Genomic DNA, 22168 nt, shown 5'->3' on the forward strand with positions numbered 1-22168 from the left:
ACTTTTCCTTGAACTTGTTAGTAGGTAGTCAATCGATCGGATAATGGTACGAAATCAGGCATGTCTATTAGAAACATAATCACTACATACCCGTATTATGAATGCGAAAGTGTTTGCTGGTTTATTGGTTTACCCTTCAATCAATATTTGACGACCTCCCTGGCGCAGTGGTAAGCGCTGTGGTCTTATTAGTGGGAGGTCCCGGGTTCGATTCCCGGCGGGGGTTTGAATTTTAATAATTTCTAAATTTCTGGTCTAGTCTGGAGGCTTCGGCCGTGGCTAGTTACCACCCTACCGTGCCGCCAAGCGATTTAGCGTTCCGGTACGATGCCGTGTAGAAACCAAAGGGGTATGGGTTTAATAAAAACTGCCATACCCCTTCCAGGTTAGCCCGCTATCATCTTAGACTGCATCATCACTTACCACCAGGTGAGATTGCAGTCAAGGGCTAACTTTTATCTGAATTTAAAAAAATCACGTCTCGGGGCGACGGAGCAACGGATTGACGTGATTTGTTGCATGGGTATATTTAAAGACCTGGAAAGTCTATAACCTCTCGCACTGCCAAGGGTCACTGGTAGAGATCTCTCATAGTCCATAGAGATAATCCACGCGGACGAAGACGTGAGCACCAGCTAGTCATACATAATCGTCAGCTTTGCTTTCGTACAGCGATCTAGAAATTGCAAAGGTAGCATATGAAAAATACGTGAAAAGTCTTTTCGTACGTGTTCCTCAATCACTAAAGAATCAGAGTGTCCGATAGACTTTGAGTGCCCAAGAGACTTAAATGCAAATTTCGTACCTACTCTCACTATAGCACTCGAATATGTAGCGGTCGAAGAGTTATAAGATACTGCTGGATATAAGAGGCTTGTGCCTCTGTGATCTTATGATTAGGGTGTGTAAAAGTCCCTATAAGAGACCTTTGTCGAGCAGTGGACGTCTATGACAATGACAATAAATAAGAGACTTGACTTGCACAGTGACCAAAGACACCAGAGTGCCTGATAGACTTTGAGTGCCCAAGAGACTTAAATGCAACCTCGTACCTACTCTCACTAGCACTCGAATATGTAGCGGTTGACATTAAGAGTTATAAGATGCTGATGAATATAAGAGGCATAAGACGGGGGTGTGTAAAAGTCCCTATAAAAGACCTTTGTCAAGCAGTGGACGTCTATGACAATGACAAAAAATAAGAGACTTGACTTGCACAGTGACCAAAGACACCAGAGTGCCTGATAGACTTTGAGTGCCCAAGAGACTTAAATGCAACCTCGTACCAACTCTCACTAGCACTCGAATATGTAGCGGTTGACATTAAGAGTTATAAGATGCTGCTGGATATAAGAGGCATAAGACCGGGATGTGTATAAGTCCCTATAAGAGACCTTTGTCAAGCAGTGGACGTCTATGACAATGACAAAAAATAAGAGACTTGACTTGCACAGTGACCAAGGACACCAGAGAGACTTTGACTGCCCAAGAGACTTAAATGCAACCTCGTACCTACTCTCACTAGCACTCGAATATGTAGCGGTTGACATTAAGAGTTATAAGATGCTGATGAATATAAGAGGCATAAGACGGGGGTGTGTAAAAGTCCCTATAAAAGACCTTTGTCAAGCAGTGGACGTCTATGACAATGACAAAAAATAAGAGACTTGACTTGCACAGTGACCAAAGACACCAGAGTGCCTGATAGACTTTGAGTGCCCAAGAGACTTAAATGCAACCTCGTACCTACTCTCACTAGCACTCGAATATGTAGCGGTTGACATTAAGAGTTATAAGATGCTGATGAATATAAGAGGCATAAGACGGGGGTGTGTAAAAGTCCCTATAAAAGACCTTTGACAAGCAGTGGACGTCTATGACAATGACAAAAAATAAGAGACTTGACTTGCACAGTGACCAAAGACACCAGAGTGCCTGATAGACTTTGAGTGCCCAAGAGACTTAAATGCAAACTCGTACCTACTACCTACTCTCACTAGCACTCGAGTATGTAGCGGTTGACATTAAGAGTTATAAGATGCTGCTGGATATAAGAGGCATAAGACCGGGGTGCGTATAAGTCCCTATAAGAGACCTTTGTCAAGCAGTGGACGTCTATGACAATAACAAAAAATAAGAGACTTGACTTGCACAGTGACCAAAGACACCAGAGTGCCTGATAGACTTTGAGTGCCCAAGAGACTTAAATGCAACCTCGTACCAACTCTCACTAGCACTCGAATATGTAGCGGTTGACATTAAGAGTTATAAGATGCTGATGAATATAAGAGGCATAAGACGGGGGTGTGTAAAAGTCCCTATAAAAGACCTTTGTCAAGCAGTGGACGTCTATGACAATGACAAAAAATAAGAGACTTGACTTGCACAGTGACCAAAGACACCAGAGTGCCTGATAGACTTTGAGTGCCCAAGAGACTTAAATGCAACCTCGTACCTACTCTCACTAGCACTCGAATATGTAGCGGTTGACATTAAGAGTTATAAGATGCTGATGAATATAAGAGGCATAAGACGGGGGTGTGTAAAAGTCCCTATAAGAGACCTTTGTCAAGCAGTGGACGTCTATGACAATGACAATAAATAAGATCGACCTTTAAAAAAAGGTAGCGGTTTTGTAGAGCACTGTTGTTGACATTGACATAACGTCACATAGGTACGAGTGACAGAGACAACGCTCTACAAAGCCGAAATGTCATTCTAAAGGTCGATTTTCTGCCGCGTACTGTTACTTCTTTCGCACGTGTTGCTCAGTGACTAAGCCAGGTTCAAGTTCATCTTCATCGATTGTAACGGGAGATGCAAGCATATTCTGTAGCCATTTTCGTGAAACGCGCCTTTATTGCTTCGATGCCTTTCTCTCACTAGGGAATACGATACGAACCTTGTAAAAGAGCTTAAGGGCCGTGTCTTTTAATATATATAGGGTGTAACCAGAACGCTGGCAAAAAAGAAGACAATTGATAGGACTGATGATTACTGCTATGATAGGATAAAAAAATCGCGAAAAAATAAATAAAAAAATCCTATTATTTTGTAAAAGTTTACGAAAAATTGCAAATAAAACATCTGACTGACGCCAGAGGTCAACGAACGTTACATTAGTAAGTCACTCGGAGTCAATGCTGCGCCCTAAGTGGGGCATTGACCCGAGTTTTGCACTCTATACATTGCGGGTTTGAAAAATAACAATATTAAATCACTAAACTAAAACAACAAAATGAGGCAAATGGTTATTGGTAATAGATTGTGTTTAGGTAGTAGGTATAGTAATAACGCTAAGTTTGCTAGCGTTCTGGTTACACCCTGTAGCTGCAATACTAGCTGATCCTCACGGCTTAATCCGCATAGATTAAGATTTTCAAAAATCCCTTGGGAACTCTTTATTTTTTCGGGAAAAACAGTCAACTCACATTTCACCGTCTCAGAACAGTCGTGAAAAATCACTCTTAAAAAATATGTCGTCTGCGTTAACTCCAAAGATTAGCAGTAAATAAGCTTTATCGGATCAGTTCAAGTCGATTGCACGTCGATATAGGAAGATTCTTGTAAAAGTGTCGGCCGACTACCTTCAAGACACGTGGATATCGAGAAGGCTACCTAACACGACACGAGGTAGCGGTAATGGATCGGATGCAACCCTTGGTTCCGATATCAATGGATGTGTAACTATCCGAGAACAGATGTAAATGGCGTACCAATGGAGAAGCATTAGGCCTTATAGGGAGAGAGCCAGCGCGTGCCAGACCTTCGTTATTTTATAAAAAAAATCTTAAGGGGGTGTAAGGGTATCTGACAGAGGGTTGCCACGATACTAAGTGTCTGTCAATGCACGACGTGATTTCTAATACTCTTTCAAAGAAATATAAAAATATTAGACGTTATACTGTGACGTAAGATTTTTACACCTTTATTCCTTTCCTAGGTGATGCCCGCGACTTCGTCCGCGTGGAATTAGGTTTTTAAAAATCCCGCGGGAACTCTTTGATTTTCCGGGATAAAAAGTAGCCTATGTCTTAATCCAGGGTATAATCTATCTCAATTCTAAATTTCATCCAAATCCGTTCAGCCGTTTTTGCGTGATTGAGTAACAAACATCCAAACATCTAAACATCCAAACATCCACACTTTCACATTTATAATATTAGTAGATTACTTGTTATCTCCTAAAGCTTAGTAAACTTCATAGTCATTGACCGCTCCTCCTTGTGTTGGAGAGAACACGCAGATAAACATTCAGCTTTTATAAAATAACGAAGGTCTGGCATGCACTGGCTCTTAGTCCACAAGGATTGTAACGGGCTGTAAATAATGATGATGCTTACATTTGACATTGAAATGTTCATTTAAATGTGCATTAAAGACGTAACTAGTAAAGATCGCTATTACCTACGCTGCCATTACGCCCACGTAGCATCTTGCTACGCAGTGCTTCGTAGCTCGCCCAGCTAAATTTTCTATCATTATCATCATCTGCAGGTTATTGCAGTCCACTGCAGAACTAAGGCTATGTTCGCACACAACGTATTGTCAGCCGCTGATTGTGAGCGAACATTACGCTGCTTACAGTGGATAAATAGACCTTAGACCTGTTCTTTAGCACGCCATATTAATTCAATTTGAAAATCCGCGTGGACTACGCTGCGTTTTAAACAATAATTATATATCACTTGCTTTAACGGTGAAGGAAAACATCGTGAGGCAACCTGCATACCTGAGAGTTCTCCATAATGTTCCCAAAGATGTGTGAAGTCTACCAATCCGCACATGGCCAGCGTGGTAGACTATGGCCAAAACCCTTCTCACTTTGAGATTTAACCTGTGCTCTGTAGTGAGCCGAATATGGGTTGATCATGATGATGATGATTGCATCAAAAATCAGTCGCACTTGTAAAAGTGTAGTGCTAGTGCATTTAAAGAACACAAGAACAAAGTGAAAGCATATAGTGCTAGTGCAATTAAAAGAGCACAAGAACTAAGTGTCTTACAATAATTACTGTTTAGCCATAAACTACGAGTAAGATAAGTCAATGGACCAATTCTTAGGTATAAGTAAGATTATAAGTTTAGGTTAATATAATTTCTATTTTTATTTATTTATACGTTATTGCACACAACACAAAGTAAACAATGAAAAAACATACAAGGATCTTAATCTAATAGCTGTAGCATGCAAAAGCGGCCTTACCGCTAAAGCGATATCTTCCGGGCAACCTTCGACAATAAACTTATTAGCCTCTCTCATAGGCTAGACTGTAATAATAGTAAAGTACTGTTGTCAGTACTTTATAATAAAAAAAAACTTGTGACCTTTATCTATAAACACGCCACACAAACACTCAGATATGCGTACAACCGTGCCATGCAGTGCAAGCGAATTCAATTATCAAGCTTCTAAAGAGTTTTGACCTTTGAAGGCACTTACTATTTACATCATAACAAAATACTAGACTCGGTGGAGGGCTATTCTCCTCTCATTATAAAGTTCAAGTTTAATATGCATCGATTGTCATGAGGAAATGCAAAACATAATAATTTTTCCGTAGAGGTTCGAATGCACGGGATAAAAAATTTGTAGTACCTACTTACTGAATATAACAGCATTTGAAATGGCTTTGTACGAATAAAAAATATCTCGTATAAAGAGAGAGCCAGCGCGTGCCAGACCTTCGTCTAATTACATAAAAGGATTGACTGACTGACTGATCTATCAACGCACAGCTCAAACGGGACGGATCGGGCTGAATTTGGTATGCAGATAACTATTATGACGTAGGCATCCGCTAAGAAAGGGTTTTTGAAAATTCAACCCCTAAGGTAAAATAGGGGTTTGAAATTTGTGTAGTGGCAACCCCCTGCCAGACGCCCTTAAAAACAATTTATTTAACTTTAAGGGTGTCTGGGAGGCGGTTGCCACGATATTGAGTGTCGTGATTTCCGAAGAAAATTAAAAAAAAATTGACTTTATACTTTGACGTAAGATTTTTACGCCTTTATTACCTGGTATCTCTCAAAGCTACCATGATTCAAACTTCATAGTCGCTGATCGTTCTTCCCTGTGTTGTGGACAATACGCAGAGAAACTTTCAGCTTTTATAAAATAACGAAGGTCCGGCAGGCGCTGGCTCTTAGTCCAGTACAAAAGGATTATTATGTTTTTCAAAGCCATTCTGAAAACTATTCATCGTTTTATTTTTATGGAACTCGTTTTTGAAAATACTTGAAATAACGAAGTGTACTCTTCACATGAAATGTTAAACATTACAGAATTTGTATCCGTAAAAATTTATTAAAAGTGTAATTGTAATAATTTGATTGGATTTTAAACCATGAAGCATAAACAGCCAACATTATAAAGTAGCATTGACATTTATATTTTGCGAGTGTAATATTGTGAGAATAAGGGACAGGTTTTAGAGATGTTTTATGTCAGTGCGTGGCGGGCACGAGCCGTGCCACGTACGAGGCGCGGACGAGGCATGGTTTCAAAACATCACGAATATTTTACATAAAGCAGTTCATGTTTCACCGTGCCGTGTCCGTGCACGAACGCCACACGTGAAGCAATGAACTGCTTCATAATATAGCGGAGCGGAGCAAAGTGGAGCGGAGTGTGAGTAATTTTGATGAAATTTGGTACAGACTTATATTACATTCCGGGGACGGACATAGGCTACTTTTATCCCGGAAAATTGAAGAGTTCACACAGGACTTTTAAAAAATCTAAATCCACGAAGACTAAGTCGCGGGCATCATCTAGTAATGTATAAAAAGTCATAAAAGTTACTTACCAAAATAAAAACCGGCAGCATCACCCAAAGAAACATCCAGAATTTTGTGGGCTTGAAGCCAAGCCAGAACTGTATGTCCGTCGCGAACCTCTGAACTCCATAAATCCACATCACAATGGCTACCTTGAAACCTCCGAGATACAGGGTACACACATTCAATCCATATAAAATTCCCGATCTTCTTTTTATTGTGAACTGCAAACAAATTCATCATCATCATCATCATCATTGCTTGCTCAATACAGAGCCTCAATAGCTCAACGGTTACAGTACCGGACTCAAATCCGAGTCACCGGTTGAAGGTCACCGGTTCAAACCCCACCCGTTGCACTACTGTCGTACCTACTTCTAGCACAAGCTTAACGCTTATTTGGAGGGGAAAGGGGAATATTAGTCATTATTGGCTAATATTCTTTTTAAAAAAACAAAAAAAAATACAGAGCATGAATCTCTTCTCAGCATGAGAAGGGTTCGGCCATTGTCCACCACGCTGGCCAAGTGTGGATTGGCAGACTCCACACACCTTTGAGATCATTATGAAGAACTCTCAGGCATGCAGGTTTCTACACGATGTTTTTTTTATAGTTAAAGTAAGTGATATTTAATTTCCTAAAACGCGAATAACTCCGAAAAGTTAGACGTGTGTGCCCGGGATCGAACCCCCGATGGCAACGATGTTAGGTAAACCTATGGAAATATTGTAAAAAATATATTTTACTTTTACACGCGAGAATTCGTAGATTTAATTTAAAAACTAATGGTAGTAAAAGTACCTCAATTAATTAGTGCAACTGAAAAACAAAAATATTATTTACTCCAAGGATGAACGTGCATTGCGGTTTTTTATTATATTTTAACAGAAAAATTTAAGGCATATTTTTAAAGATCATTAATGTTCTCTTCTCTTCCTCTTTCTTTGCTGAGGTTCGTGACCCCTGTCCATTATCTAAATATATAAAAGGAAAAGGTGACTGACTCACTGACTGACTGACTAACTGACTGATCTATTAACGCACAGCTCAAACTACTGAACGGATCTGGCTGAAATTTGGCGTACAGATAGCTATTATGAGCTCAGTGATATGGTCTAGGTAACTTTAAAAATTATAAATTTTAGCAGCAGCATCTTATTAATTAGCAGCATTGTTCCGAATTAATAATAAAAATTCTATGACGTAGGTATATCGAAATATAGTAAGAACTTAACAGAAAAATGGACTAGGGAAAACGTCATGCACGCTCACCTTTACAAGAACAGTTCCATTCGCCCACTATTGAACAAAGCTGCCGTTTTTAATAATCAAATGAGTACCTAGTAGGTATTTAGTTAGTTATTGTTACAATACTCGGAGAATCTTTTAGTTTTTATTAAATAACAAAAGTCTGTCAAGCGCTGGCTCTTTGTCCAATAGATACAGTGCACTGAAACCAGTGAGCAATCTAATCAAGCAACGGCCAATAGGTTACTCGAATAATGTAGACGAACGACGCCGTCTATTCCAGTCCAATGCTGGAATTACATTATTTCTAGGTTACCTATTCTATTGGATTAAAAAAACCGACTTCCAAAATCACTACAAAGTAAAAAATAACTTTTGTTTCTACACGTGTATGTATGTTGAAGTCCAGAAGCTTCACGCTTTGATTTCTAGTTTTTGTTATTATGCTCGCCCGACTTCATACATACATAGGTCACGTGTAGAAACAAAAGTTATTTTTTACTTTGTAGAGGTTTTGGAAGTCGGCTTTTTTAATACTTATATATTTTGTAAGCTTTTTAGTGTAAGTGCTCAGGAAAACAGCGTGAGGAAACTTGCACGCCTGAGAGTTCTTTATAATGTTCTCAAAGGGGTGTGAAGTCTTTCAATCCACACTTAGTTATTGGTTGAATGTCAAGGGCTCAAAATAGATTTAAGACCAAATTGTACCACATTCTAGCAAATAAAACTATTTCTATTTCTATTTCTATTAGCTAGCGTGGTAGACTATATGGTCATAGCCCTTCTCATTCTGAGAGAAGAGCCGTGCTCGTAGTGTGCCGGTAATGAGTTGATCATGATGATAGCCTAGTAGGTAGGTACACGTGGTCTTTTATAAGTCTAACTACAAATATTGTAGCACTGCAAGCTTGTGAAATCTAGATGTAGGTCAAAAGCTGACCTTGAAACTAGAACTTCGATTGTAATGGACTAAAAGCCAGCCAGGGCCAGACCTTCGTTATTTTATAAAAGCTGAAAGTTTATTTGCGTTTTGTTCCCAACATAGAGTGGAAGAATCAGCAACTATGAAGTCAGTATCATAGTGGCTTTGGGAGATAACATGTAACAATGACGTATAAACTCTTACGTCAAAATATAAAGTCTTTAGCATTTTATTATATTTTCCTCGGAATAGTATTAGAAATTACGTCATGCATTGCTATATGCCAGATAGTGTCGTGGCAACCCCCTGCCCTTATAATGACAATCACGACACGTCTTGCAATCATAGAGATGAAGTAATTTCTAAGTAATACAAGTATTCCGAAGAAAATATAAAAAATTAGACTTTATACTTTGACGTAAGATTTTATACATCTTTGTTACCTGTTATCTCCCAAAGCCGCCATGAACTAAAAAGCATAGTCGCTGATCGTTCCTCGGTGTGTTGGGGACGAAACGCAGAGAAACTTTCAGCTTTTATAAAATAACGAAGGTCTGGCACGTGCTGGATCTCTGTCTATAAGTAAGTATGGCTCACGTAAGCGACTCGAGACTTGTAAGTTGTAACAATTCACAAAGCATCATTGAGTTCATTGTTGAAAAATCGGTCAAGTGCGAATCGGACTCACACACGAAGGGCTTCGTTTCCATCGTACAAGAATTAACACTTTTTTGTTTTTAATGAAGGCGGCCATTTTGAAATTTATGTTATTTGTTGTTATATTGTACAAACAACATATTGTGTATATCTATGTGTTAAAATTTCAACTATCTACCTATTACGGTTCCGGTCACAGAGGGACAGACAAATGGGCGGACAGACAGTCAGCGTAGGCTTACTAATAGGGTCCCGTTTGGGTAGTCTTCTATATGTAAATGAAAATGAAATGCTGTTCGTTATATAAGCGCATCACGTCTTAATAACTGTTAACCGATTTAGGTATTTTAGCACGTTTTTATTAACTCTCTTTTGTTTGTTTGTCTGTCCGGCACAAATGTATAAAATGTTAGTAGTAGTCTGTATTAGGTTTTATTGATTAGAACTAAATAAAACCGTTAAATAAAGACTAATTCAATCAGTACCCTTATTATAAATGCGAAAGTGTGGTTTGTTGGTTTGTCCTTCAGTCACGTCGCAACGATGCAACGGATTGACGTGATTTTTGCTTGGGTTTAGATAAAGACCTGGAGAGTGACATAGGCTTCTTTTTATCCCGGAAAATAAAAGAGTTCCCACGGGGTTTTTAAAAAACCTTATTCCACGCGGACGAAGTCGCTAGTTTAAAATATTCGATGCAAAAATAAGCAAAGAATCACCTAAAATAAACCGCCTCCCATCCTACCGATTTCCATTGAAAAGTTTCCGGTACGTCCGTCCGGGTACGGAACCATAAAAACTTTCATATTACAGCGGTATTAATTGATTCAATTCCATTGGGTATTATTCAAAAGTTCCATGATTAAAATGTACCTACTGACCAAAATGCAGGCCAATATTTTATTTATTGCAGTAAAACCGACATTCATTCGCTTTGGTATATTAAAATCATAACGTAAACTCATAAAATATTACATCCGTTAAAACAAACAAAATATCCACTACACGAGAATGTTTAGCCCTCATTTAAGGTGCACTTACACGGGCAATTCATCATCATCATCATTATCAACCTATCGCTGGCTATCTACAGAGCACGGCGGGGTGATTACGTAAAACGTTGCAGTAGCGAGAGCAGTAGCAATGCGACAGTTCATTTGCTGTCTCTCTTCTTCTTCTTCTTATTTTGCTGTGCGGCTATTGCTGTCTTTTTCTAGCCGGACGTTTGTCAGCAATGGTCGCGAGATTGACGCGCCTGTCACAACCTGCGCCAGTGTAAGTGAAGCCTCGACGTTTTGTTAAAAGCTCCCTAACTGTTGTGAACTCTGGCAGAGGTCGTTGAGAGGCTTACACAGGCGGCCCAGTTTTAGGATCGAAACGCATCAACGGTCAAATAGCCGTCTCGATTTATCAACAAGAATTGTAAGCCAAAATTACCACACGTGCGCGCACTCACATTGCCGTATGATGAATCGAGGCTGCTATTTACTGCCGCGTGCGAATGCCTCGATTTGATGGAGCATCATAATCAACCCATCGCCGGCTCTCTACAAAGCACGGGTCTCCTCTAAGAGAGAAGGGTTTTGGCCATAGTATTCCTGTCCATGTGCAGATTTGTAGACTTCACACACCTTTGAGAACGTAATGGAGAACTCTTAGGCATGCAGGTTAGAACATTATGGAGAACATGCAGGTTTCCTCACGATGTTTTCCTTCACCGTTAAAGTGCGTGCCCAGGATCGAACCCTAGACCTCCGATTAGACGGAGGACGTCCTAAAATTATTTATTTTTATATTTTTAATACATATTTTTATTAATAAATTTTAAAAAACCACTAGGCTACCACAGCTTTGAGTACGGACTCGAGTACTTCGAGTTCCCATTCGAGTACGGACCCTAAAATATAAGCAAAAAGCATTTGGAAAAGAGCATAAATAAGACAGCATGCTCTATATAAAGTATTCAGATGACAGCGGAAATTTCTCCGCTTTGTACGGGGCGGCGAGGCCGAACTTTGTGTAACACGCGGACGAGAGAAAATCGTGAAAATACGTGTACAGGCTACTACCTTATTTATATACTGGTGTTTATGTTACCTTTTCTTTCCATGCACGGCGCATTCCTGATCATTCTCAACCCTATACTAACGTAACCTGTATACATACAGACACACCGCTATAACTATTTAATTCATCATGATCAGCCCATCGCCGGTTCACTACAGGGCACGGGTCTCCTCTCAAAGAGAAGGGTTTTGGCCATAGTCTACCACGCTGGCCATGTGCAGATTGGTAGACTTCACACACCTTTGAGAACATTATGGAGAACTCTCAGGCTTGCAGATTTCCTCACGATGTTTTCCTTCACCATTAAAGCAAGTGATATTTTAATTACTTAAAACGCACATAGCTCCGAAAAGTTAGAGGTGCGTGCCCGGGAACGAACCCCCATTTTGCCATCTGTTTATGCCACGTAGCGACACTTTTGCAGTTATCGAAATATATGTATAGTGTATACATTTACTCACGATGCTTAGAGGTAGGGATAAAGTGAATCCCACGAAACACAGCAGTCCGACGATATAAATGTTTTTCACGCGACGAAATTCACTGTGTAGTAATCTAGAGATGCTGGATGTGAACATGGCCTGGAACAAATGTTAAATATTATATAACTTAACGAATATTAGCTGTGATAGCCTAGGCTACGACGTCCGCCTCCTATTCGGGAGGTCGGGAGTTCGATCCCGGGCACGCACCTCTAACTTTTAGGAGTTATGTGCGTTTTATGTAATTAAATATCACTTGCTGTAACGTTGAAGGAAAACATCTTGAGGAAACCTGCATGCCTGAAAGTTCTCCATAATGTTCTCAAAGTTGTGTAAAGTCTACCAATCCGCACATGGCTGGCGTGGTAGACTATGGCCAAAACCCTTTTCACTCTGAGATCTGTGCTCTGTAGTGAGCCAACGATGGGTTGATCATGATGATGTTGAAAAGAATATTAGCCACGTTACCATATTACCAAACCTTCCTTGTCCGTCCTTCCATCAGCCGTTTGTCCGTCTGTCTGTATTATCTTTCTGTCTGTTTAAATTAGGTACTTAGTGAGTTGAAATTTTCACAGAGTATGTAGGTATTCTATTGTCGCTATAACGACAAATAATAAAAATTTCCCGATGGCCACCATGCAAATTAAAAATAAAGTATTACTTTTTAGGGTTCCGTACCTCAAAAGGCAAAACGGAACCCTTATAGGATCACTTTGTTGTCTGTCTGTCGGTCTGTCAAGAAACCTACAGGGTACTTCCCGTTGACCTAGAATCATGAAATTTGGCAGGTAGGTAGGTCTTATAGCTGACATTCGGGGAAAAATCTGAAAACCGTGAATTTGTGGTTACAACACAAAAAAAAGATGTGTTCATGAACAAATAATTAGTATTTTCAACTTTCAAAGTAAGATTAATATACCAAATGAGGTAGGTATCATACGAAAGGGCTATACCTGTTCACTCTAAAACAGATTGTTGTACGGAATCGTGCGGTGCGCGAGTCTGACTCGCACTTGGCCGGGTTTTGTTTGGTTTTAATTCCTTCACTGTAATCTCACCTGATGCTAAGTGAAGATGCAGTCTAAGATGAAGCCATAGCGGGCTAACCTGGACTGGAAGGGATATGGCAGTTTCATTAAAGCCCATACCCCTGGTCAGTTACCTACTACGCGGCATCGTATCGGAACGCTAAATTGCTTAGCGACACAACTTTACCGGTAGGTGGTAACTAGCCATGGCCGTAGCTTTCCACCAGATCAGACTAGAGACCATTTAGAAAACATCAATTCCCAAATAGTCCCTACCGGGAATCGAACTCGGAACCTCCCTCTTATAAGAGCACAGCGCTCAACACTGAGCGCAGTGTAGAAAAAAAGTTTGTGTTTTCACACAGCGCTGAAAATCAAAGTCTATATAATTATATACTACCTATAGATTATTATTATTTTCTTTTTTCATGTTTAAACCTAAGTTCATCTAAGTATATGTAAATGTCACTGACTGGTAAGCATCTCCTGGCTGGGCTGGTAAGTTAATTAACTTTATTTAACAATAAATGAGGCAAGTCTTGTCAGGTGATGACTAACAAGTCAGGCCTAGTCCTAGACCTAGACCTAGGTCTACTTAATTGTTATTATTTGTTCTTTATCTGTATTATTAATATTTATCTGTGTTTCTCATATAATTTATGGCAGCACTCAGCAACTTAAAGGCAATAAAATTTATGATTTGATTTGATTTGAAAGCACTACGGCAGGGAGTTCGTCAGAAGCTTGTAAAAGTTTATTTGAATAAAAATATTTCTATTCTATTCAATTCTATATAAATACAGCGGCTTACTCTCGGGCTATTAAGTAACCCTCTTGTATGCAGGCAAGTATGGCAGGCATCTATTGATGGTTTATTTGTGGAATACTGACGTAGAATTTCTGTATAAAGCTTTAATTCAGACTACTTTATTTATGCATTTACTATCCGACCCGGCTTCGCTCGCGTTTTTGAAAACGGAATTTCCAAAAATCCTGAAAGACTTCATTCTTGCCCGAAAGCTCAAATATCAAGTTTCATCTATTTCATACAGATTTCCATCCCCGATTTTACCCCCTTATACGTAGCATTTTCGAAAATCCATTCTTGGTGGTTTCTTACGTTATAAAAGAAACTTACCTACCTAAAAGTGCGTTGATAGATCACAGTCTGTCAGTCAAAATAAGCCTTATTATATACCTACTAGATGATGCCCGCGACTTTGTCTGCCTGGATTCAGGTTTTGAAAATCCCGTGGGAACTCTTTAATTTTTCGGGATAAAAAGTAGCCAATGTTCTTCCCTGGGATGTAAGCTAACTCTGTACGTACATCAAAATCAGTTAAACTGTTGAGCCGTGAAAAGCTAGCAGATAGACATACAGACCGATAGATAGATAGACACGCTTTTGCATTTATAATATTAGTATAAAAACTAGTTACGGTCCGGCTATTCAACATTCAAGTGCACTTTTATAGTACTAACTACTTCAGTAAGTAAATAAACTTTTGTATTTATATTTCTCTTTATAACTAGGTGATGCCCACGATTTCGGTTTGCGTCGATTTAAGTTCTTTGCAAAACCCATAGAAATTCTTTGATTTTCCGGGATGAAAAACAGTCAATGTTCGTCTCTGGAATGCAAGCTTTCTCTGTAAGTATCTACGAAATTTCGTCAAAATCGCTTAAACGTATCGGCTGTGAAAAGGTAGTAAGCAGACAGATAAAAGCGAATGCCGAGATTTGACCCAAAAGTGCCCAGCATAATTTATTCTTATTGTAAAAAAATGATAAAATATTTATTTTCAAATTTTTTAAGATACTTATGTAGGATATATGTATTTAAAACCATTTATCAATTGGCAAAACCTTACTAAGCGTTTGTACAATTTGAAAATCGATCCTATGAAAAATAATAAAAATAATTTGTAACATTGAAACCCTCTCTTTTTTAAAATCCATATTTTTACCAATTTATTGCTGTACTGTTGATTCCATATAGTTTCATGTGTAGACACCTAAGGGCCAAATTTACTATGGCCACCGGGCATTCCCCTTTCTATACGAAACCATCATCGATGAAAAAAAGATTTTTCATACAAATTCTTTCAGGAGATGTGATCAATGAGTGAGTGAGTGAATCAGCTCCAGCAGCTATATATATTAATAATACAATCATAAATATATAAAGCAAATAGTCTGTGCGCGTCCGTGAATTCCGTGCTTAAAGGCAAAATTGCGAATAAAAGGTAGTGGGGCGTCTTGCAATCAACTTCAAGTTCACACAGCTATTAATATTCATATACAGTGCTCGTACTATAAGCGATCGGGCGAAGGCAGTTGCTATAAATACTATGGTGAAAACTATAACTGCATTGTCCACCATGAGATATGGAGAAAGGTTTCCAAAGTCTTCTATAATATAAAAATAAATCACTAATGTTGGTAATCGCAAATCTCGAGAACAGCTCAACCGATTTCGCTTATTCTTTTTTTATAATATTCCTTGAAGTACGAGGATGGTTCTTACGGAGAGAAAAATTTAAAAAATTTGAATCGACTGTTAGGCGGAACGTAGTTCACCAGGGCAGCTAGTTAATAATACAATCATAATACTCACGAGACATGAAACTAGTCCAAACATGAGGTGTAAATAAATATATAATGCAAATAGTCTGTGCGCGTCCATGAATTCAGTGCTTAAAGGCAAAATTGCGAACAAAAGGTAGTGGGGCGTCTCAATCAACTTCAAGTTCACACAGCTGTTAATATTCATATACAGTGCTCGTACTATAAGCGATCGGGCGAAGGCAGTTGCTATAAATACTATGGTGAAAACTATAACTGCATTGTCCACCATGAGATATGGAGACAGGTTTCCAAAGTCGTAAGCACCTATCAGGCCCACTCCAAACGGATCTGTTACTAGATTGACGGATTTACACTGTAAAAGAGAAAATACATTAAACTCACTCCAGCTTTACTTGTATAAGTCCTGCAAATTGCTAATGCGCGTGGCCGCCATTTTAGTGACGTCAGCACTAGACTGAAGTTTCGAGCTGATGGTATATTTTTACTTAAATATACGTCAAATGACGTCAAAATGACGTCATTTCGATGTTAATGAGATATGGTTCCAGCCAAGTTCCAGCGCAATAGCAATTTGCGGGATAGTAGCAGTAGTTTTACTGCAATCGTAACGCGTTACGGTTACGGTTAAACTACTTCGGCTAAACGGGATTCCAATCAGTAGGTACCCATATTATAAATGCGAAAGTGTGTTTGTTTGTTTGTTTGTTGGTTTATTGATTTGTTGTTTTGTTAGTTTGATGATTTTTTGCATGGGTATAGTCAAAGACCTGGAGAGTGACATAGGCTACTTTTTATCCCGGAAGCACCTACCCAAAATTATAAATGCGAAAGTGTTTGTTTATTGGTTTGTTGGTATGTTGGTTTGTCCTTCAATCACGTCGCAACGGAGCAAAGGATTGACGTGATTTTTTGCATGGGTATAGTCAAAGACCTGTAGAGTGACATAGGCTTTTTATCCTGGAAAACCAAAGAGTTCCCACGGGATTGTTAAATACCTAAATCGACGCAGACGAAGTCGCGGGCGTCAGCTAGTATTTTTATAATGTGGTCATGCAAGTGGGCCTAAGAATGTTATGCAACTCAAAATTTCAAGTAGGTAGTTGGTATACTCGGAAAAAAATTACCAGGCGACCTTATGATATTAGTTTCAAATATTAAAATACTAGATGATGCCCGCGGCTTCACCCGCGTGGATTGAAGTTTTTAAGAATCCCGTGGGAACTCTGATTTTTCGGTATAAAAAGTAGCCTATGTCTACTAGTATGTCCTTCCCGGGATGTAAGCTATCCCTCTACCAAATTTCGTCAAACTCGGTTGAATGGATGGGCCATGAAAAACTAGCAGACAGACAGACAGGCAGGCAGACAGACAGACAGACAGACAGATGGACAGACACACTTTCACATTTATAATTAATACCTATTTATAACTGTAAATTTACAGTTACGTGGCCTGAAGAGGCACGAAATAGAAAATTGTGGAAGGATCGGAGGGAGGCCTTTGCTCAGACGTGGGACAGCACAGGCTGATTTAGATTAGATAGATTTAGATTAGACCTATTTATATATTTATAATACTAATGTAATTAGTTAACAATTACAATGTTACTGTATCAATAAGTAGTACCTAACATTTTCAATTTAAAATAATTATCTACTATAGAATTTTAGTTTTACAAAAAACATCATTTGTGAATTCAGTTTATTCAAATAATTGAAAGCAACCTTGTTATGATGCCATAACACCGCACTACTTCAAAGACGAAGAAAATGTGATTAAAATTTTTCCTAGGTTATGAAAAGATCAGAAAATGCAAAATTCCAAGAAATCTTGAAAAGTCTGCACTGTTCACATTGGTATAGAAAACCAAAGAAACGGAGGAAATGTTGTAGAAATATTACAAAAATAATCCACACTAATATTATAAATGCGAAAGTGTGTCTGTCTGTCTGTATTTCACGGCCCATCCATTCAACCGATTATGACGAATTTGCTACGGAGATAGATTGCATCCCGGGGAAGGATATAGGCTACTTTTTATCCCGGAAAATCAAAATGTTTCCACGGGATTTTAAAAACGTAAATCCACGCGGACGAAGTCGCGGTCTAGTGATTGTGCATTATTTTTTAGTTGGGGTGATAACCGGACACACTTTTTTGAGAGTTGACTTTTTTCAATTTGTCAATGACTTAAAAATCTGAGTGTGTGAAAAACCAGTGCTGTGATTACGAAACTAAAACTAGCTAAACACGGCAAGTATTATCTTCCAGTAAAAGCATGCATAATATTCAGTACATTTTCAGTTTTAGGGTTCCATACCCAAAGGGTGCCAACGGGACCTTGTCACTAAGCCTCCACTGTCTATCCATGCGTCTATCTGTCTGTCAGCGGGCTGTGTCTCATGAACCGTAATAGGTTGAGAATTGAAATGTGAATGTGTATATTATATTGTTTTACTAAGCCTCCACTGTCCATCCATGCGTCTGTCTGTCTGTCAGCGGGCTGTGTCTCATGAACCGTAATAGGTTGAGAATAGAAAATTTCACAGAATGTGTCTTGCTATGTAATATGTATAACAACAAATAATAAAAATTTCAAAAAAGCTGCCACGTAAATTAAAAAAAGTCTTATTTCTTGTATAGGTAAGTCCCGCAAATTGCTACTGCGCTGGAACCATGTCTCATTAGCACCGAAATGACGTCATTATGACGTCACCCGAAATAAAAATATACCAGCTCGAAACTTCAGTCAGAGTCACTTAAATGGCGGTCACGCGCATTAGCAATTTGCGGGACTTAAACGATGGTACAAGAACCCTTCGTGCGCTAGTCCAACTAGCACTCGACTGATATTATTGAAATACTTTTCCATGTGAATGTGTATATCTTGCGTTTAATATATCAATGTCTGTGCACTTATTCTACAAGGACGCTCATGTGCTTACTCTTTGATCTCTACGAATAGGACTTCCTGGTTTTCCCTTTTCAATTCCATTACCGTTAATACTTATGACAGGCCGCGGCTCATGGCGGTTTATTTTATAAAACAGCTTCGCATGTTTGTGATGGATCAAAAAGGAAAAAGATACAACTTATTTCCGTTTTTTTTTTTAATAAATAAATGGTGGTGCAAAAAATAATGTTTATTAGAGCGTAAGTAAATGCTTAGTAAACCCTTATTATAAATCAGTACCCTTATTATAAATGCCACGGTCTTGCGTCGCCTGAATTCTTCCTGCGACTCCTCTGATATCGTCCGTCTACCTAGTGGGAGGTTTTCCAACACTGCGTCTTCCGGTATGAGGTCGCCATTCCAGCACCTTGGGACCCCAACGTCTATCTGCCCATTTCCACTTCAGCTTCGCAAACGTTGAGCTATGTCGGTTACTTTAGTTCTCCTACGGATCTCCTCATTTCTTATTTGATCACGTGAGAAACTTTCCATCGCCCGCTGAGTTATTCTGAGCTTTTTTATGAGGCCCATAGTTAGCGACCATGTCTCGTTGTGCCATAGGTACAGATATTTTGTCTGTTTTGGCGGATTATAGCGAATTATTAAACTCGTGGTTCCTTGTAAATTTTAAATTAGTTAAAAACATACTCACATTAAATCCATCCTTTATATTCATGATATCATAGAAAGCTTTTGTGGTGTATTTTGTTGACAACATTATAAATATTAATATGAATGTGGTTGAGAACAATCCGAATAGAAATGAGAATTTGAAAAGCTGTAAAAAATAAAAGTCATATAGACTTTATAAGACTTTCAAAAAAGGAGGAGCTGTATTTTTCTACCTATATACTCCGAAATCTCCGAGATTTCTGAACCGATTTGCGTAATTTTTTTTTTATCGATAGAGAAAATTTGCGACATAATCCCATAAAAAATTTGGATTTCAACTCCTCAATCCTGATGCTGTGCAGGACCTGACCATCAAAACTGATGGGATTTAGAAACTGTTGGTTATAAATTATTGATATTGGAAGTACCTACCAAGTAAAGACTTTTTGAACTCAAGGATCCAACTCCTCATCCCTGACCTGATGCTGTAAGGAATTGCATTCCTAAATCGTGGTGATCCAACGGGGTTATGAAAGAATCAAAGCGTTTAAACGTTTTCACGAAATTTGGTACTGCAACCTTGCATTCCGCGGACGGGTTTCTATGTATAGGCTACTTTTTGTCCTGGAAAATCGGGATTTTAAAAAACCTAAATCCAGGCGGGTGAAGCAGTGGGCATCCACTAGTTTATAATATGGGTGGTGATGTCCAGCAATACCCTCTACATTTCTATCACTTTATATACTCAGTCCCTACAAGAGACCTATGTCCAGCAGTGGACGTCTATTGGTTGATGATGATGATGATGATTTACTCAGATGTCTGTGGCACCAACCTTTAAAAGCGCAGTGTCTGTAATGGTAGCGACAAAGAAGTTACATATCCATACGATCACGGTAACGAACAGCCTCATCGACAGGCTGTTTCTATCGTAGCTGGAAAATTGTTTCCTACGAAAAAGGAAACGGAACTAAGAAATAAAAACCGGCCAAGTGCGATTCAGACTCGCGCACCGAGTGTTCCGTACTGCATTCGTATTTTTTAAACATTTTACACGATAAATCAAAAACATTGCCCACATCGATTTTTCATCCAAATATCACTATTAGTATTAAAAATACGTGGAAAATACCAGGACTATAATTTAAGGCTGTCATGGCCTGGGTTTCAAACTTTTGATTGTAGTATTTAGTGATAAAATGAGTGGGCAATTTTACCTAGCGATTATTTCTCTTTTCGATGTGGGCAATTTTGGCTACAAGTCCGGATTACTTTGCCCGCCATCAAAATCGAACAAATTTTGGTTTACTTGTTACTTTAATTAATTAATTACATGATATTTGAATGATTGATACTTTATTTGTACATGAACAAATGTTAGTTTATCAAAAAAAAAAAAACAAAGAAAATTTGCTTATAAATTGCTTTTTGGACAAAGTATCATTGAATGGCAAAGTTGGCTAGTTTGAAGCATTTAGGACGTATTAAGGTGGAATATGCCTGGCTTTGTAGAGCGTTTTCTCTGTCACTCATACCTATATGACGTTTTGTCGGTCTCAACGACAGTGCTCTACAAATCTACTATCTCCTTCTAAAGGTCGATGTACATTACTTTCTGCCGTGTACTGTACCTACTGTATCTAAAAAACTCACATGTAACTGAGATGAGCCGACGTACTGCTGAAATCAGTCACCATCGCATTGCGACAATTCAATATCAATTCCTCTGAAGACACGCACGTCGCGTTCGAGATCTTGTAGCACTTGGTCCAAGCAGGGAACCAGCTTACGCTGGCCATGAAATATCTCACCGTATCTGCGAGATAACTTGCATGCTGAAACAGTTTTTTTAAAGAATATTAGCCATGGCCCTTGACTAACATTCCCCTTTCCTCTCCAATTAAGCGTGAAGCTTGTGCTAGGAGTAGGTACTACAATAGTGCAACGGGTGGGATTTCAACCGGCGACCTTTCGAATTTCAGTCCGCACCTTTAACCGTTCAGCTATTGAGGCTATTAAATAAATATTTTATTGGTAACTAGCTGCCCTGGCGAACTTCGTTCCGCCTAACAGTCGATTCAAATTTTTTAAATTTTTCTCTCCGTAAGAACCATCCTCGTACTTCAAGGAATATTATAAAAAAATAATTAGCGAAATCGGTTCAGCTGTTCTCGAGATTTGCGATGACCAGCACATTTAGTGATTCATTTTTAGGGTTCCGTAGCCAAATGGCAAAAAACGGAACCCTTATAGATTCGTCATGTCTGTCCGTCTGTCTGTCCGTATGTCACAGCCACTTTTCTCCGAAACTATAAGAGCTATACTATTGAAACTTGGTAAGTAGATGTATTCTGTAAACCGCATTAAGATTTTTACACAAAAATAGAAAAAAACAATAAATTTTGAGATTCCCCAATCCCCATACTTAGAACTGCAACTCAAAAAAAAATTTTATCAAACCCATATGTGTGGGGTATTTATTGATAGATCTTCAAAAATGATATTGATGTTTCTAATATCATTTTTTTCTAAACAGAATAGTTTGCGCGAGAGACACTTCCAAAGTGGTATAATGTGTGTGTGTAATGATAAAACTAAAAAAATATATGATGTACATTACCATGCAAACTTCCATCGAAAATTGGTTTGAACGAGATCTAGTAAGTAGTTTTTGATTTATCGTGCAAAATATCGATAAAATACGATTGTACTACGGAACCCTCAGTGCACGGGTCTGATTCGCACCGGCCGGTTTTTATATTATAGATTATAAGAAAGTAAAATGGATTCGGGCCGTTTCTTTTTTTTTATATACTATGTATAGAT

At 38.7% G+C, this 22168-nt stretch overlaps 1 protein-coding gene across 1 annotated transcript in view; it reads right to left on the reverse strand.

Moving 5' to 3' along the window:
- LOC117995476 (sodium-dependent noradrenaline transporter-like) overlaps positions 1-21104 on the reverse strand; it is a 32659-nt gene extending 11555 nt beyond the window's left edge. The window contains exons 1-6 of the mRNA XM_069508699.1: positions 20996-21104; positions 20178-20292; positions 19383-19508; positions 15806-16129; positions 12137-12256; positions 6810-7004 (exon numbers count right to left, since the gene is read on the reverse strand). Of these exons, the coding sequence (XP_069364800.1) occupies positions 6810-7004; positions 12137-12256; positions 15806-16129; positions 19383-19508; positions 20178-20292; positions 20996-21039 (924 nt within the window). The 5' untranslated portion in view covers positions 21040-21104. The remainder of the gene's footprint in view (positions 1-6809; positions 7005-12136; positions 12257-15805; positions 16130-19382; positions 19509-20177; positions 20293-20995) is intronic.
- Between the last annotated feature and the right edge of the window lie 1064 nt (positions 21105-22168).

Source organism: Maniola hyperantus, chromosome Z, assembly GCF_902806685.2.
Source record: "Maniola hyperantus chromosome Z, iAphHyp1.2, whole genome shotgun sequence".
NCBI lineage: Eukaryota > Metazoa > Arthropoda > Insecta > Lepidoptera > Nymphalidae > Maniola > Maniola hyperantus.